Below are 17,622 nucleotides of genomic sequence, written 5' to 3'. Positions count from 1 at the left end.
ACATGGAGATATTTCAAAATGCCAGACTGTCATACACAAATCAGCAATAACAATTTAACATTAGCAAGCTTGCTAGTTAGCTACCAAGATATCAACGTACTAGCAATTTCTTTTGTTATTCTTCTTATAAAGAAATGGACCTATACTTTGAAATATCATTTAACTAAGATAATACAATGGTTAGCACACTTCTTAAATCTTGATTGACCTCTGTTTGGAGGAGCATGTCACCCTAACACTTAAATTCTTTGCCCAAGAATTGGGACACCCTACCCCTAGAAGTGAATGCGGTAAGGGGTATATTGAGATTGGGCCTTGGTCCCCTCTAGTGTCGGCTCCATTGCTACGGCCTTGTTTCTGTAGCATTTTGGTAAACTCAACCTCAACTTCAACCTTATATTATAGTATGACGACATTACTATTCCCACAATACAGTTACATTGTGCATTTTGCATGACTGTGCAAAGCTGAGCTGAACAGTGTTGGACATTTTCAACCCTCACTCAGACAGTTTTAAACATAAAACAGCTTTGTGGTTGAAGTCATTTCTTTGTTAAGACTGCCTGTGAATCACATATTAAAGGCCTAATTGCTGAGCTCATTCAGACTTGCTGACATCATGTTCAGTCAGAGGGACGGGTGATGTGAGGCTGGGCCAGGATGTTGTAGATGCTAGGAAGCAATATTTCATCGCGGGATAAATAAAGCATCTTTTGTTCACCCGACACAACAATCGCTCTGTAATCATAAAGCCGTAGTTAGCAAACAGCTCTCTGTAACTTAGTGACATTTTAGTGCGCAAGAGAGGAGAGACAAACCACCAGATAAACCAAAGGCTGACTCTAATGTTCACCACCTTCCCCACATCTTTGAGCCGTTGATAGGGAAGGAGGATGAAGAATGTCATGTGAAAGCTGTTGTGGAGATGGGGTGGTCAGTGTGGTAAAACGAGCTCTGCCATCACTGATGTGCTACTTAAAAGCGCAGTTCCTGTGTGCTGGAGCTCTACCGGTGGTTCTCATTCGGAGGCATATGTTTGAAGTACAAGGGGAGGGTCAGCAGAGGAGAGACGCCTCAGTCTTCCATACCCTGCCATGACTGGCTGCTCTGAGGTTAAGGGGCCGGGCTGAGGTTGGGAGGGTTGGGTTGGGGGAGTGAGGGAGGGAGGAGGCGGAGGAGGAGGAGGAGTGGTGGTGGGTGAGAGAGACAAGGGTGGGATGACCATCTGGTTGAGCTCCTCCATGTACACGCACACGCACACACCCCTCTCAAACACTCTCTCCCACACACTCAGACAGACATCTCCCTGACTTTTTACAGTCTGAGCTTTGATATGGGCTGTTACTGTGCTGACAGCTCTGGTAGAGAAGGCTGACTGCTTCTGTCCTGGAATCAGAGCTCTGAGGATTTTTTTTGCATAAAGATATGAAGCCCAGAGGCTGAGGAAGAAACTAGGACTGGATATAGTTGTGATTAGATCCTTTTTCCTACTCGTCTCAGGAGAGTTGGCCTAAACTGAGGTAAGACCGGCGGGGAAATGACTGAAGATGTAATGTTCTTTTTTAGAGGTATGTGCTTTGTTTGTAGTGAGGCTGTAAGAGAAACTACTTGAATGAGTGGATATTTAAGTATTGCAGCATGTAGAAGCTTTTTGAGTCTGATGCAGATTTGTAAATTTAAGACATGTACATGAAATCTCTTGGATTATTTAGTTTAATGGATGTGTGGTTTAATTATTAATCAGTGTTTTGCATGATTCACAAGACATGCAGCACATCACATGAAGGTGAAGTTCTGTGCATCTTCTCTCCAAGACTTTTCTCCACTGAGATGCTGTGAAAGAGTTGATTTTAGGTCCCCTCTACTGCGAGCTGAATTTACTGGGATATAAATGTGTTTGATGTCTGCTATGTGACAGCAGCACGTGTGTGTGTTGAGTTAAGTCTGGCCAGCGCACGCAGGTGGTCTCCGAAGTGTAGATCTCTGTGGGGATGTCACTCCCATCCATTTGGTCTTGGAAAAACACTCCCTGAAAGGAGGCCTCAATAAGCTGACCAAGCCATGTAGCACCTCAACACTGCACACGGAGCTCCTCTTTAGGTCTCCTGTCAGCCAGGCTCAGGCTTTAAGCAACTGATTGGATTCAAATCTTCTGCAGACTGAAATGCCATTAATGAGCATCCTTGATTTAATGATGGTTAGTTGGTTTATTGGATCATTCAATTGCAAGTTTAACCTTAAAAGCTGATTTACTTAGCTACATGTGAGGCTGCTGGTTCACCTAAAGATCAAATTGTTTAACTAATCTGATCTGGCCTGCAGTTTGACGATGTTAGTTTGTTGGATCACTTTTTTTTTTCCAACAAGGGATACAACAACAGTGCCAACAGTTGACAGGCTGTCATTTGAAGATATTTGTGCATACAGGGATATGCAGCGAGTTCAGACGAATCTCTTCTGACATAAAAAACAGATTTGTTTGAGTTAAAGCTCAAGTAAGCAGAGACTTTGAACAGAAAATCTTGTTTTTCTCTTCAAGTAGAGCTTGTCCTGCATTGCTGAGCTCGCAGGAGCCAAGTTAAACATGTCGGGCCGGTCCAAACTGACAGAGAGCACTGTGTTGGGTTGTGTGCTTGTCCATCATCCACTTCCTAGAGGAATATAGACAGTAATTCAGACCAGAAGCTGCTTATTTTCCCTGTGCACTCTCTCAAGGGTTGTTAATGCAATGCTCCAGTGTCTGGATTTTTGGGGGGACTCTGGTTTAAGTGTTGTTGAATGCTCTTTAAAAATGTCACTGACTTGCTATATTTATTGGTCAGTCACAGTATGAGGTCCCGTGAGAGGTTTGTTTCCCACAAAGTGATAAATAACATTACACGGTAGGTTTTTAAGGGTGAATACAGTTTTGTTCCTTAATGAATCAAGTTATAGTATAGTATGTAAAGCTTGTTGGAATGTAAAAATTCAACAAGACTATCAGAGTCATTGTGCCCTTTCTTTCTAGAACACAGGCACCTTCATTCACTCTAAATATCTTGTGGGATGTGTCAAACTTTTCATTCACCAAAAACCATTCAAAGTGTTCCAGCTTGCCTCTTTCACCTGCCATGACTTACATTTCATCTCTTTTGTGGAACAAGACACATTAACATTTTCATACATGTCAGTCACCCTGTTTCAGCCTCAGTCTCATAGCACCCCCGTAACCCTCTGGCCCCTCTGTGGGCAGATCAGTCAGATATGCAGGCCTGCAGCTCCCAAAGCCATGTTAACAAGCACCTTTACAAAAGAGCGAGAGGCTGTTAAACATTCAGGACTGCAGGGGTCTGGCAAGTGTGGGAGGAGGGCAGGGAAGGGGGAGTGGAGCAGTGAGGAGGGGGAGATGAAGAAGTGAGCTCACAAACCATACAGCCCTTGTTGGGAGAGAAACTTAAAAAGCCAGCACAAGTGATGAGTCAGTGAGTTAACAACATGAAACATGAATGAAAGGACTACTGGGCACGGGCCCAGGGGCCGATGTGTCAGAGGCCCTCCTGACCCTCACCTGCAAAATGTCACTCAAATTAAAACGTACTGACCAGGAAGAGACTCAAAAAGACCACAAAGAGATGTAAAGGACCTGCAAAGAGACACAAAACAACTACAAAATGGGGCAAAACAACCACAAAAAGACAGAAAATGATTACAAAGACACATAAAACAACTACAAAAGACGCAATGTAACAAAAAAAAAACACAAAATGACATCAAAGAGACACAAAATGATAGCAAAGAGACATAAAATGACCAAAAAAGGCACTATATTGCAGAAACCCCCCACAAAATGACCTCAAAGAGACACAAAATATCTTCAAAATGGAGCAAAACAACCAACATGACACACAAAGTGATTACGAAGACACGGTATTACAAAAAAACACAAGAATTACGTCAAAGAGACAAAAAATAACTATAAAAAGGCATCAAACAACCAAAAAAACGACACAAAATGACCTCAAAGAGACCCAAAATAACTACAAATAGGGCAAACAACCACAAAGAGACACAAAATGACCTCAAAGAGACACAAAGCGGCTACAAAGAGACATAAAATAACTATTAAAAGGGGTCAAAAAACCACAAAGAGACACAAAATGATTACAAAGAGTCATAAAACAGCCAAAAAAGACACAATATTAAAAATAAAAACACAAAATGACCTCAAAGAGACAGGGAAGGCTACAAAGAGACAGAAAATGACCATAAAAAGGGGTTAAGAAACCCAAAAAAGCACAAAATGAGCTCAAAGAGACACAAAATAACTACAAAATGGGGCAAAACAACCACAAAGAGACACAACATGACTGTGCCCAGTGGCTCATGGTCTCATAATCCACCCATGGTTGGTAAGTCAGTATGGTTAAGTTAGTTGGCTCAGTGCTTCTGTCCTTTAAAAAGTTAAGGAAGTGTTCTGGGCAGGGTCGGAGGAAATGAAGTGCATGACACTCAAAGGAAAAATTAGTATGCAGGCAGATGTGGTTATATGAGAAAGGCGCTCACATCGAGCTGTGTACATCCTTTATTCCTCTTTGCGGGCCTGGCTTAAGTTCAACCCTGACATTCCTGTGAGTCAGGTTTGGCTGTGTGAGACATCCTTGCGGAGACTTGGCCAACATGTGAAAGCAAACATCTTTCTAACAAATGTAGCGCATGAGTGAGTCTGTGCCTGATAAAATGCGAGGCTGTGAAGTCGGAGTCTCTCCGGGCTCCTGACTGAACCTGCCTATAGTTAGCCATCTCCCATGTGAAACCCAAGCTGCTCTCAAACAAGGCCACATTTTTGCAGGTTATTTTGGTCTCATTTGCAAGTCAATAGATGCGAACAGAACAAGAGAGTGTCTTCTTGCTGCCCCCCCCTCCTCCTCTCTCATCTGAAGACAGGTTATCTGGGTTTGAGGGCTTTAACTGTCATGTATAAGGAGATAACACACCACATCTTCGGGAGGAAAAAAACTTGCATCGAGATAAACAGGCTCTTGATGGAACAAGCTTTCAGTGGATTCCTCCACAAAGACACCATTGTTCAGGACATCAGAGGCGTTTTAATGGGACGTGTCATAAGCCAATCCGCCTGACTTGACACTTTGTGGTATAATGCAGGCACAGATTCCAAAAAAAGCCCATGAATCTACTGCCGCCACAATCCATCACACTTAACCCTGATAGCCTTTGGGCAGGCTCGAGGAAGGCGTGCCAGTCGTTGGCAGCAGCGAGGCCACAGGGATGACTTGTCCTTGAGGAAGATGAGTTGATATGAATAGCCAGTAGTCGCCTGGCTTGGCGTGCGGGGTGTGCAGCAGTTAATCATCCTCAGGGGAGTCTGGTGTGCCACTATCTCAGAAAGAGTTGTCACTGAACGAGAAGCAGGGTACATGAGCATACAGCTGACTCTGACAGGGTGTTTATGCTGCTGTGAGTGTGTGTGTGGACCAGTTTAGCCTATAGTAGCCTGTGTCTATATATCTGCACGCCATCGTCAGTGTTAGCTCCAGCATAAATGTGTGCATTCCCTCTTCATGTATGCATAGGAGCCGCACACTCCCAGGGCAGCCAGGCATATATATCATTCCAGGAGAGAGCGCAGATTTTCAGGCCCCTTTACTGTCACATTGGCGTTCAAAGGCCGCACTCGAGTGTGTCTGGTTTTCTCAGCTGTCTCTCCGCGGCCCTCGGTGCCCTTGCCGGCCATAGGGGGTAGAGACTTTGGGGGGTGGTGGTGGTGTAAGGGCCAGGCTGCTGGACGCTGGCTGGCTGGGCTCCCATTTGATCTCAGCCAGAGCCTTTGGCCTGTGAGAGATGACCACAACTGGACACACATTCATCATCTTCCTCTCTGCTTGGTCCTGCACAGGAAACAAAGTGGGCTTATAGGGGGGATTTGGTTCATAACTAATGATCATTCAGCTCAACTCAATTTGTCAAAATGCACATTTTTAATCCTTTAAGTGAAACTATGCAACTAGTAAAAGAACAAATAATATGTTCTTCCTCATTCTTGCTCAGTTCAGTAAAATAAGGGGTTTTGCTGCTACAGCCTTAAGTGGTCTGTTTTAGTTTTTCCAGCTATGCACTGGTTATTTTTTTTTTAATCTTTGTTGCCACTCAGGGTTCCTGCAGCTTAAGGCAAGTCAGATTTAAGGCCTTTTAAGACTTCATTAACGCCATTCTGAATGAAATTTAAGAATAATTTTACAATAACCAAAATATAAGACTGAAAACAGGGTGTCTACGGGTCCTTAAAAAGTCTTAAATTGTCTTAAATTCAGATTTGATGACAGACAATGGGACAGACCGAAGAATTGCAATAATGAATGGCATTTATGACAGCGACAAGATTTTGTTTCCTTTTTTACATTATATACAAACACATTAAACTTAAACTCACCCAACTGTTATCATTTCTCCTTACTGTCCATTTTGAACTGACACCAGTGTGTTTACTTGGAAAGAGTACTTACTAGTGTATTTCCTATGTGTATTTCCATTGTAGATTTGGTCTCAAATTTCATATAAAGTGGTATTAAAAAGGTCTTAAAAAGTCTTGAATTTAACGTGGTTATGAACTGACATCCATTACTTAGGGTAAGGGACAATTTTGTCCAAATGTTTATTGTAACATGGCTGAGACAAGATGTTGTTGGCGAGTTTTCTTGGCGATTTGGTGTTTCTCACTCTGCACATGGGATTCCATTTCCTTGATTCCCATCGTGACCCGTTTGAAAAATTTCTTGCATAAAATGCACCGAACCTTGTTGCCTTGTTGCCCGCAAAATCTTGGTTGAATAGTTGAGTACGTCTGTGTGTCATCAAGGGTACCAGGGTACCTAACATTTTTAAGACTTTTACAAGCTTGATTTAAGACATTTTAATACCAGTTAAGGCCTAATTATTGATATCACTGCTTTTTAAGACTTTTTAAGGATCCTTTGGAAACCCTGCTACTGTAGTACAGTCATGTCTGCGAAGGAGCGGCTGCAGAGAAAACCATTAGTGACTCTGGCCACCACCACACACATAGATCAACACTGTACCAGCCTTTGATCTCCTCGCTCTAGTCCTCTCCCTCTGCTGCACTGTCAGTGTCCAACCGAGTATCAGTCGACCCCATCCATCCAAGTGCCCCTCTGTTCATCTCTCTCTGCTACCTCACCTGTCTGCCATTGTTGTGTCCATCTAAAAGATGAAAGGATGAAGAGACACTCACTGCAGCAGGTTGGAAAACAAACAGTCCAAAGAAAAAAGGGGAGATGAAGGGAGCGACCAGACTTGTGGACATTCCCCATATGGTGGCCCTCTCTTAAGGCCAGGCCTGTGTTTATACAGACCTCAGGCTCAACTGATCAAGCCAGCATCAGATCCCATGTGGTGGCCCCTCTCGGGACAAAGCATGACGTAGCACCTCAGTAGGCTCAATGGTGACTCATTCAGACCTAAGCACCACAGATAAGGTGAAACCTAAAGATTTAGCAGCCAGCGTCTGGTGTTGTTCCTGCTTTTGAGTTGTTGGCAAACTGACTTACAGTATAGGAAAGGAATGTGAGGTCTGCGCAACATGGGCGTACATATAAGCAACTCTGAATTCAGCGTGTATTTATGAATAGCTAGCTGCTTGTTATTGTCACTATAATGAGATCGGACGTCACCTCATGAAGCTTTGGGAATTTCCTAATGGTCTCTATATCCTCAAAACCACATGAGGAGGACACATGTTTAACTGCCACCACAAAAGCAGTGAAAGGGTATAGTTCTGTTTATGAGTGTCTTTATGAAGTAGACTCATCACCAGAAGTGAACCAAGAAAAGCTTGCTCAGATACCATAATGGGCTTTTGAGGGGGGGCTGTGAGCCTCATGAAAGAGACAGTGATGTTGTGATTCAGCCGGTGGTTAACATTTAGCGGAATGGCACTGACACGAGAGAAGTGGATTAGATGGCATGAGGATGGCGAGGATTGGGTGATGTAATGGCTTGTTGACCGACATTTTGTTTTGTTGTCTACTTCAATCCTTCCTCCTCTTCTTTCTGTCCCCACCCTCAATTTCTCTTTCTTCCTTCCTCCTCTCCATCCTTCCATCTTTTGCTTTGCCTGTCTAGTAAAAAGAGAGTCTGATGAGCCTGGCGAGTGCAGCAGTGTCGGCGGCTGGCTTCCAGGGCGGAGCACGCCAGCGAGACTTGATGATGGAGCACAAAGTCAGTAAGCTGACTACAGGCTTTCAGCGCAGCTCCACTTCTGATGACGACTCAGGCTGTGCGCTGGAGGAGTATGCCTGGGTACCCCCTGGCCTTAGACCTGAACAGGTGAGCAAAATACCTCTTATAGTGGACTTTTTTTTATGGTCGCCTTGAGGGTCAAAACACAAAAACATTTTAGAAAACAGAACATTTGACAAAACATGTTGAAGAAAATACGACAGTATTTCAGAAAACACATTTTACAAAACACAATAGCATGCCAGAAAACACAACATTTCAGAAAACACGACACTTTATGAAACACAACATTTCTGAAAACTTGAACAGGTGAGAAAAATATCTCTCACAATGGACTATTTTTTTCTACGGTGGCTGTGAGGGTCAAAAAACAAAAACATTTTAGAAAACACAACATTAGACAAAGCACGTTTAACAAAACACTGCAACATTTTGTAAAAACGCATTTTACAAAACACAACAGCATGTCAGAAAACACCACATTTCAAAAAACACATTTCACAAAACATATTTCAGAAAACACGACAACATTTCAGAAAACATGACAACTAAAAAAACACACAACATTTCACAAAACACAGCGAAATGTTGTGGTGTTTTATAAAATGCGTTTTCTGAAAAGTCATGTCTTGAAATATTGTTGTTTTCTGAAATGTTGTTGTGTTTTCCGAAATGCTCTGTTTTCTGAAATGTGGTTGTGTTTTCTGAAATGCTGCTGTGTTTTGACCCTCAGGGTCATTTTTTTTTGCTTTTGTTCATTAATTTAATTGAAGAAAATGATATTGTTCTCTTCAGTTCTGGTACCTATTTTATTGTTTCACAAATCCTTACCATGGTGAATAATTGTGAATCCTCCTGACAGAGAGTAAAAACAGCTCTGACCTGATTTCAACTCCCTTCCAGCCCATTTGCCTGGCCCAGATAAAAGCTGCTCAGCACATTACTGAATGACATACCAACTGGATGATGACACCTATGGGACAGACAACATATTTCATAAGACTTTTGCTTTGTCCCCTTTGTCTGAGGCAGACTTGTCAGGCTCTTGCAGGCAGCCACTTACAGGCAGGATGTGTGTAGTTTTATTTACAAACTGCGGTACGGCAGAAGTCTGCTTGTGATTATCAGAGATCTGTTAAGAGGAGGACTTGGTGGGTCGAGCCTACTGCTGCTGGCGGTATCGGGAATCAAGGGGGCCGTCTTTTAACGAGCCTTCTCCTCCACAAACACAAGCAGGGCTGTTAGATGTGTCCGCGGGGCAGCCAGTGTGATGTGGCACTTTTCCCAAATCGGCTGCGTTTTCCCCTCTTTCCTCTCTCCTCATTTCTCTCTGTGTTTCCCTCCTCTCCATCCCGCTTCCCTTGTTAAACAACACACATGGAAGCAATGAGGGGGAGATGGGCAAGGAGAGATGGGTTCACAGCAACAGAGAAGCTTAAGTCCCAAACATGCTGGGCCTTTTGTTTGAGAAATGCATGGGTCAACTGTAATGCCTTTACTGCGGCCATTGCCCTCAGTGGGCCATGTATTATGGGTCATCATTACAGTGAAGACACACATAGGGTCTGGGTGTTAGCTGACTGTTCCCCAGCCCCTAGGGAGCTGGATGAGGGGTAATAGCAGCATGAAAATGTGCATAATTTATGGTGGGGGGCAAACGTTAGGGTGATTGTCAGGGTAAATTGCTGTTTCCCCCCCTTTAGACGGTCAAAGCTGCAGGAAGCCCTCCCCAACACACAAGACAAGCACATCCCACCTCTTTATCTGGCCGGCTGTAATAGCCCCTCCCTCATAAAGTTTAGTTTTCAGTGGTCAGCCCCAAGGGTCAAAGTGCCACAGCGACAGGCTGCTTTGTCCTGTCCCTATAGAGACAAACATATGACTGAAAAACACAACCCTTAAACTGATTTGACCTGTTGACCTGTTCTGACTTGTTTAGTACAGATTTATGAAGAAAATGATTCCTCCAGCGCCGTCATCAAAGAGCATCCACGCTCTGTGTCTGCCTGTAGAAATAAAGCTGATTTGGGAGTTTGGAAAAACTCAAGTAAACACTTTGATTCCACAAAGTCAGTCTTCCATACATTTTACACAGAGCTGTCCCAGAATGTGTCTCATCCCAAATTAATGTGTCAGGTCTCTGGTTCCTTGGGAAAGAGTTTGTGTTCATGAATACGCTCCTCTGTCCAGGATCATAACAATAATATATTGCTGCAATTCCATGGATGAATATTGGGGTTTCAAAAACTTCTCAGAGAAACAATAAACAGCTATATATTCAGATTGATGACCAGGCATTCTTGAAAATATATCATTTGGAATTGGTTTTATTTGTCTTGTGTGGTGATTCATTGAACCACAAAAAAAGTTTTCAGCCTTATAATCAGGAATGTATTTTAATTTTTTAAAATGTTTTTCAGCAGTGTCACAAAGCCTTGAAGCTCTTGAAACTGGCTTTGAGTCAGACTGTGTTCCTGTGCCTGATGTCTTTACTCCATGCTATCATTTCTCCAGGTCCAGTTATATTTCTCCTGTCTGCCCGAGGATAAAATCCCCTACGTGAACAGTCCGGGAGAGAAGTTTAGAATCAAGCAGCTCCTCTACCAGCTTCCACCGCATGATAATGAGGTGAGAATATTTTGTGTGTGTGCGTAAATGCAAGTATCATAAAACCCGCTCCAGCAAGCTCTCCCATTTAAAGATTTACTCCCCATTTTGTTTGAGTAACCAAATCTGTTGTTGCCCGCTAAACCCACGGCGTTAACAGCCTCACCATCTCCATGCCATCCCGCTAATGTGAGCCCTTGGCATTCACGTTGACATCACACTGGGGGATTTTTGTTCCACAATCTTGTAGACATGCAGTGTGGGCACAATGTGACTTTTGACTTGATGATTTTATGATGTTTGCCGGGAGCCCCCACCAGCAGGATTCCTGTCATAGCAGTGGTTTTTACGAGGACTGCTCAGCAGGAGAGAGGGATGCTGGCTGAAAGAGGCTTTATGTGATGCCACCACCGCAGTGGCACCACAGTTCGACTTGGCTGTCTCTCTTCCTTTGTTGCCCGGCCTCTTGATTTCACTCTAAACACAGGCCTTGTTTGTGTAAACGTCTGCTTTCCCTCTTGTTAAGGCTTCGGGAAACATCAAAAAGGCCTGTTGTAAAAATGATGTTCTCAATCATGGCTGTGGGTGGAGATATGTAGGGGGTGTAGGAAGGGCAAGCTGGGGTCAAGAGTTGCCTTTGTTCAGCATGCTGTGGTATGCACTCTGCCCTCTCTCATACTTACCTAAGTTTATAACCTTTATTAGTGGCCAACAGTCTTGCAATGGGTTCCTTCAAGGGTGTAATATAAAAAGGTAACTTGAAACATTGCAGTTTTTTTCAATAGCAGACCTTTAAAAGAAGGAATGCCATTCACTGATGTAAACCATAGACTGTACAAAGATGGACGACACATCTCCACTTCTGCCCACTTAATAAAAATGAAGCCAAAATATACCAGATATGGCTGATGCCATCTTGTGCTGGTGACGCCATTTGGAGCCAGAGCCTGTATAGTAGTGATCTTGGTGGAGTCAAGTTCCCCCAATACATCCATCGGACCAATCTCGGACAGCACCATTTATCACAAGAACACCGATTGGCATGCATAGCTGTCAATCCTGACATCACACCCCCTTTTTATAGCACCAAATAACTATTAAAACCAAACATGTCAGACAAACGTTTGAACATACATTAGCGCAATAAGAACTACGTAAAAAAAAAAAAAAAAAAAAAAAAAAAGACTTTGATATTTTAGTTTGGCCCATGTCCCATTCGCTAACGTGGAGGGGGCAGGGTTGACCTATAATGCAGCCAGCCACTAGGGTCCATCCAGATGTTTTGACTTCACTTTTGTGGAGCTGTCATGTCGTCCATCTTTATCATACACTCTATAATGCAAACATGTGTGACTGTGAAATTTCTCTACTTCGTATCCATAACTTATCACTTTCCTGCCCAGGTGCGTTACTGCCAGTCCCTCAGTGAGGAGGAGAAGAAGGAGCTACTTATGTTCAGTGTTCAGAGGAAGAAGGAAGCACTGGGAAGAGGCACAGTGAAACTGCTGCCACGCAATCTCCTGAACAGCATTTGTGAGCATGTAAGTTCTCCTGTCTTGCATCAGTCATTTCCAACTGTAAACATGGACAGCACTGGGAGATTAGTGGGGGTATGATGTTTTGAAGACAAGATCCAAATCAATATTCTTTCAAAACCCCAAAAGCCTTTTTCACTATTGAAAAAGGATTTGCAGCCGGTTCTTCGTACATCTCATGTATTTGGTATTCGGCTAATCTGAATCCAGTTTTAGCTGGAACCCAGAGAGAAAGCTGAAATAAAGATCTCAGTGTCATGCTATTTAAGAGATCCCTAAACACAAGCTGGATTTGCAGCCATGCAGACCTTACTGCTGAGTGGTTGGAGTGGCTCATGACAGTGTTTCACTTTGTATTTACAGTGATCATTGAGCTGTAAGAAGGTCCCCATAAACCTTGTCAAAACAGTCCCACTGATGCAGCTCCCCACTCGATATCCATGTTTTCTCTTTTTCTTCTTGTTAACTATCCATATCATTCATAGTAGCTGTGTTTCCATGAATGCATTTTTATTAGTATTTCGAAGTATTGCATGAGAAATGGTGTAAAACGTCCTCAGTTGTGCAAAATCATTTTTAAACTTGTTTGCAGTGGCTTTTGCCTTTGTCGAAAAAGAGCTGATATGCTAAATGGGCCATGGAAAGGCCTTTGCCAGGTTCTGATGTAGCAAACATTTAACATTTGACTGAGGAGCTGTTTCCAGAATGAGCTGTACCGAATAGCAGAAACATGGCCAATACTAGCTAACATAAAAGAATGTTTAAAACTTGCCCAATGCCCAAGTCATCTCTCCATTTTGCTCTCGTAGATGGGTCAGATGGCCAAGGGGACTTGTCTTGTTTCCAATTTTTTAATGTCTCCTTCTTCTAGCTTGTTTACTGGGGATTACAACCATGCATGAAGCATAGCCTATACCGTCAACTGCTGACGAAATTACACTTTACGTATCTTAGTTTTTTGCCCCAAACCAGTTGAAAGAAATGCACCGAATTCAAATTATGCATTAGCAACATGTTAAAAGTTTGCTTAAAATTCGCTTGTAGAGCACTGTAGGTGATTTGAAAATAAGTCCTCATATGATCGTCAGGAAAGAAAAACCTATTGGCCACCTGGAACTGTGTTTAGGCCAACCTGATTGACAGGCACACAAAGATGAGACACATAATTACCCCCTCATTACGATGCTTGTTTCTATGGGCTAGGCTTTGTGTTACGGAGAGCACCTAAGGGCTTGAGGCAAAAGATATGTCCTTGTAGTTGTGTGATAGATGTAACCACCTATGTAGGGATCAGATTGTTTTATCACAGAATATTTCAGAACTACAGCCATTACAGGATGTTATAATCAACCATGTGATCATGTCTGCATATTACAGTGTGGTGAAAACATCAACGGTGGAGAAATGGCAGTGTTTTCCTCAAGGGCGGGCCCTGGGCTGTGCTGGCACCCCGCTTGCTTTGCCTGCTCCACATGCAGCGAACTGCTGGTGGATTTGATCTACTTCTACCATGATGGAAAGATCCACTGTGGAAGGCACCATGCTGAGCTACTCAAACCACGCTGCTCAGCCTGCGACGAGGTAAAAACCACAAAAACTGAAATACTGAGAGAAAACAGTGTAGTGAAGGAAAAACATCCAGAGTCTGAAGTTTATGGCCTTTCAGAATAACTCTGGGATAGCAGTAAAATCTAATTTATTTCTCCACTGTCTTGAATAAATCCAACATGAATATACAGACTGATGACAGCCAGGAAGGTAAGAGCTGGCAGTTTTATCTTATCCAGTCTACTTCTATGTCTGCAGATTATCTTTGCTGATGAGTGCACAGAGGCAGAGGGGCGCCACTGGCACATGAAGCACTTCGCCTGCTTCGAATGTGAGACAATCCTGGGGGGCCAGCGCTACATCATGAAGGACGGCAGACCATACTGCTGTGGCTGCTTTGAGTCTCTCTATGCAGAGTACTGTGAGGCCTGTGGAGAACACATCGGTAAGAAGATTATTTTCTAGGGTTAGAATAATGCTGTTTTTCCCATGTGAACTCCAGACAATGTCCAGAGAATCAGGTCTGGACATTTTCCAGAGTTTCTCTTTCACACATGTTGCACACAACAGGAGGTTGTCTGTGCCAGAAGCGTTCTCACCTACTGGGAATGCTCCATTTGGCTTAGGTGTGAGGTGGCGCCTGGATAGATGCAAGAGGCAGGATATGACATGGATTATGCTGCAGTCACATAGCCAGTTCATAATTTGATCATGAAAAAGAGTCTCTTGCCATTACTTTAATTTGTCTGACGATTTTGGCTTTGACCCTTACCAACAAAAGTTCCTGAATCTCTTCGTCTCTCCAGCTCAACATTTTCATTGCCGTCTTCAAACAAATCACCCTCCTTCTTCACCCTCAGGTGTTTTTTCTGTCTGGTTTGCATGAGCTTCATGATAGAAATGTCATCAACATGCCCACTTGTTTGCTGCAAATTCTCTGCTCTATTCACACATGGACTTAATCGGACATTACACAGACTTTGTACTAGGGAGCTGGAAGGAAAAATCTGTTTAATGTACAACTGATTTGGATATTTTCCTTCTCACATACAGTTCCTCTGGGTAATGTTAAGGTAATTTCAGGTTTTCAGTGCATGTGTGAAAGAGGCTTAAAACACCTGTCATGAATGTCTAGCCTTCAGAGTAGTATCGCTAACCACCTTAACATTTCCTGTTTTCCAGGTGTTGATCATGCTCAGATGACCTATGATGGGCTCCACTGGCACGCCACTGAGAGCTGCTTCAGCTGTGCCCAGTGTAAGAGCTCTCTACTGGGCTGCCCCTTCCTGCCACACCAGGGCCGCATTTACTGCTCCAAGGCCTGCAGTGTCGGGGAAGACGTGCATGCATCGGATTCCTCCGACTCTGCCTTCCAGTCAGCACGCTCACGTGAATCCCGCCGCAGTGTGCGCATGGGCAAGAGCAGTCGCTCAGCCGACCAGTGCCGACAATCGCTCCTCTTCTCACCTTCTGTCAACTACAAGTTCCCTGGCTTCAGTGGAAACGCAGACGACACCTTGACCAATAAGCTTGCCCACATGAACTTGTCTGATGAGCACTTCTGGAGGGAACGTGGTGATGAGACCGAGGCACCTGAGGACCAGGAGGAGGAGTGGGCTGAGCATGAAGACTACATGACTCAGCTGCTATTAAAGTTTGGGGAACACGGGGTCTTCCAGCAAGCCAATGACTCCAGACCCACGGATTTCTGGATCGCTGAAAAGGATGCAAAGTCAAAGCAGGAGTCATCAAAAGCTGGCAGCAGTGGTGCAGTAGGAAGGGGGAGCCTGGCCAGTAAGAAGTACCAGGCTGACATGTATTGGGCCCAGTCACAGGATGGGCTAGGGGACTCAGCCTATGGTAGCCACCCAGGTCCAGCGAGCAGCAGAAAGATCCAGGAGTTGGAGCTGGATCATGGGGCTGAAGGAGGCTTCCAGGGAGAGGAGCCACAATGGTATAATGACTCTTTGGAGTGCATTACAGACGAGTTCAAGAAGACCGATCAGAGTGTCCGAGACTCTATGGACTCTCTGGCACTCTCCAATATTACTGGTGAGTAGACATGACATGGGGATAGCATAGGGGATAGCAATGATTGTTTTATGAAACTGAGTCTTGAGTCAAATTGCAAACATTTTTATATTTTTTTCTCTTTCCTCTCCAGGGGCTTCAGTAGATGGTGATAGTAAAGATAGACCTTTGGTATATTCCCTGCAAGGCTTCCATGAGCTGGAGACAGAAGACTGTGAGAAAACCAGTAATATGGGAACCCTCAACTCCTCTATGTTACACAGAAGTGCAAATTCCCTTAAGAGCCTTGTATCTGAGCAGGAGGAGGTGGAGGAACATGTTCCAGAAGAAGAGGAGGTGCCTCTTCCGGAGGACATACCTAAACCTCATGTCCCTGCCCTCAGGAGGACACGTTCACAATCTAGGCCGCAGCAAGTCAAGTTCTCTGATGACGTGGTGGACAATGGCCATTACTGCGATCTCCCAGTGCGCCAACCACCGATGAGTGAACGGACTCGCCGGAGAGTCTACCACTTTGAGGATCAGGGCCAGGAACTTCACTCTGGGCGCCACCATCACCACCACAGGAGGCACCGCAGTCGCAAGTCTCGCTCTGACAATGCTCTTAACCTTCTGCCCAAGGAGAGGGCCCAAATGTGCTACAAAATGGACCATAGAGGGCACGCCCTTGGCCCAAAGGGGCACCAAGCCTTCCATGGCCACCCCAATCCTGCTGCCATGTCAGACTACAGGCTACAGGGCCAAGCCATGGGGAGGTTCTTGGATATGTATGGGGATGATGATGACTGGTGCTCCACATGTTCCTCTTCCTCCTCTGATTCTGAGGAAGAAGGCTTTTTTCTGGGTCAGCCTATCCCTCAGCCCAGACCCCACAGACACTACTACACTGACGACTTGCCCAGCCCTGTTGCAGGCATGTCCTCTCCTCCTTACGGCCTACGGACTAAATCCAAAAAGAAGAAAGGGCACAAGGGGAAAAACTGCATAATTTCATAGTATTTAGTTATTCTCTTATCCTCAGCTTTGGGTAATGCTTTGCCGCTCATCTCTGCCTCTCATGTCCACTGTTTAAAATGCAGTCTGCTTGCTATTAAATGCTTCACAGCACTCAGTTTACCAAGGTGTGTGTAAGACACAAGTCCTGAGTCTTCATAGGTGTACGCATAGCATTGCAAACATTGTCAGTAAAGTAACAAAGTATTTTAGAGTAATACATATTTATAAACCACCATCAAAACTGTTTATTTAACAGTGAAAATATTAATGTATATATTGTAGAATTAAGAAAAAAAAACAAAATGGCTATTTTTATACCCTTGAGTTCATGACGTGCTTTGTACCAAAACAGCATTAACATTTAACGATTGGCAGTTGGTACTGGGCCATTTTTCCACGAGGGTGTCAGAAACTTGACAAGTTGACTCGGACCTAAGCTCTTCAAGTGTGTTTTCTTCCAGGCTTGTGCAGCGCTAACAAAAGAGAAACACTGTGTGTATTAAAAGGCCTGGTTGAGTGGTGTATTTATGGGTCACTGTATTGTAAGCAAATCATTGTAATCTGTATAAATGTACAAACTGGAATATAAGGCTAAGATAGATGATAATTGTAATAAAATATCTATATATCGTGATTTGTGTTGTTCTTTCCT

At 43.9% G+C, this 17,622-nt stretch overlaps 1 protein-coding gene across 2 annotated transcripts in view; it reads left to right on the top strand.

The window, feature by feature from the left end:
• Positions 1–17,584, top strand: part of prickle1a (prickle homolog 1a) — a 33,886-nt gene extending 16,302 nt beyond the window's left edge. The window contains exons 1-8 of one of the 2 annotated variants that reach the window (XM_050072640.1): positions 1,244–1,520; positions 8,137–8,340; positions 10,768–10,881; positions 12,264–12,401; positions 13,773–13,976; positions 14,202–14,388; positions 15,126–15,995; positions 16,108–17,584. In XM_050072640.1, the coding sequence (XP_049928597.1) occupies positions 8,152–8,340; positions 10,768–10,881; positions 12,264–12,401; positions 13,773–13,976; positions 14,202–14,388; positions 15,126–15,995; positions 16,108–16,970 (2,565 nt within the window). In that variant the 5' untranslated portion in view covers positions 1,244–1,520; positions 8,137–8,151 and the 3' untranslated portion in view covers positions 16,971–17,584. Of the gene's footprint in view, positions 1–1,243; positions 1,521–8,136; positions 8,341–10,767; positions 10,882–12,263; positions 12,402–13,772; positions 13,977–14,201; positions 14,389–15,125; positions 15,996–16,107 lie in introns of those variants that run through there. The other variant, XM_050072641.1, reaches the window with a different exon arrangement.
• The last annotated feature ends 38 nt before the right edge of the window (positions 17,585–17,622 follow it).

Source organism: Epinephelus moara, chromosome 20, assembly GCF_006386435.1.
Source record: "Epinephelus moara isolate mb chromosome 20, YSFRI_EMoa_1.0, whole genome shotgun sequence".
In the NCBI taxonomy this organism is placed as follows: domain Eukaryota; kingdom Metazoa; phylum Chordata; class Actinopteri; order Perciformes; family Serranidae; genus Epinephelus; species Epinephelus moara.
This window is presented reverse-complemented; position numbering and strand designations above follow the sequence as displayed.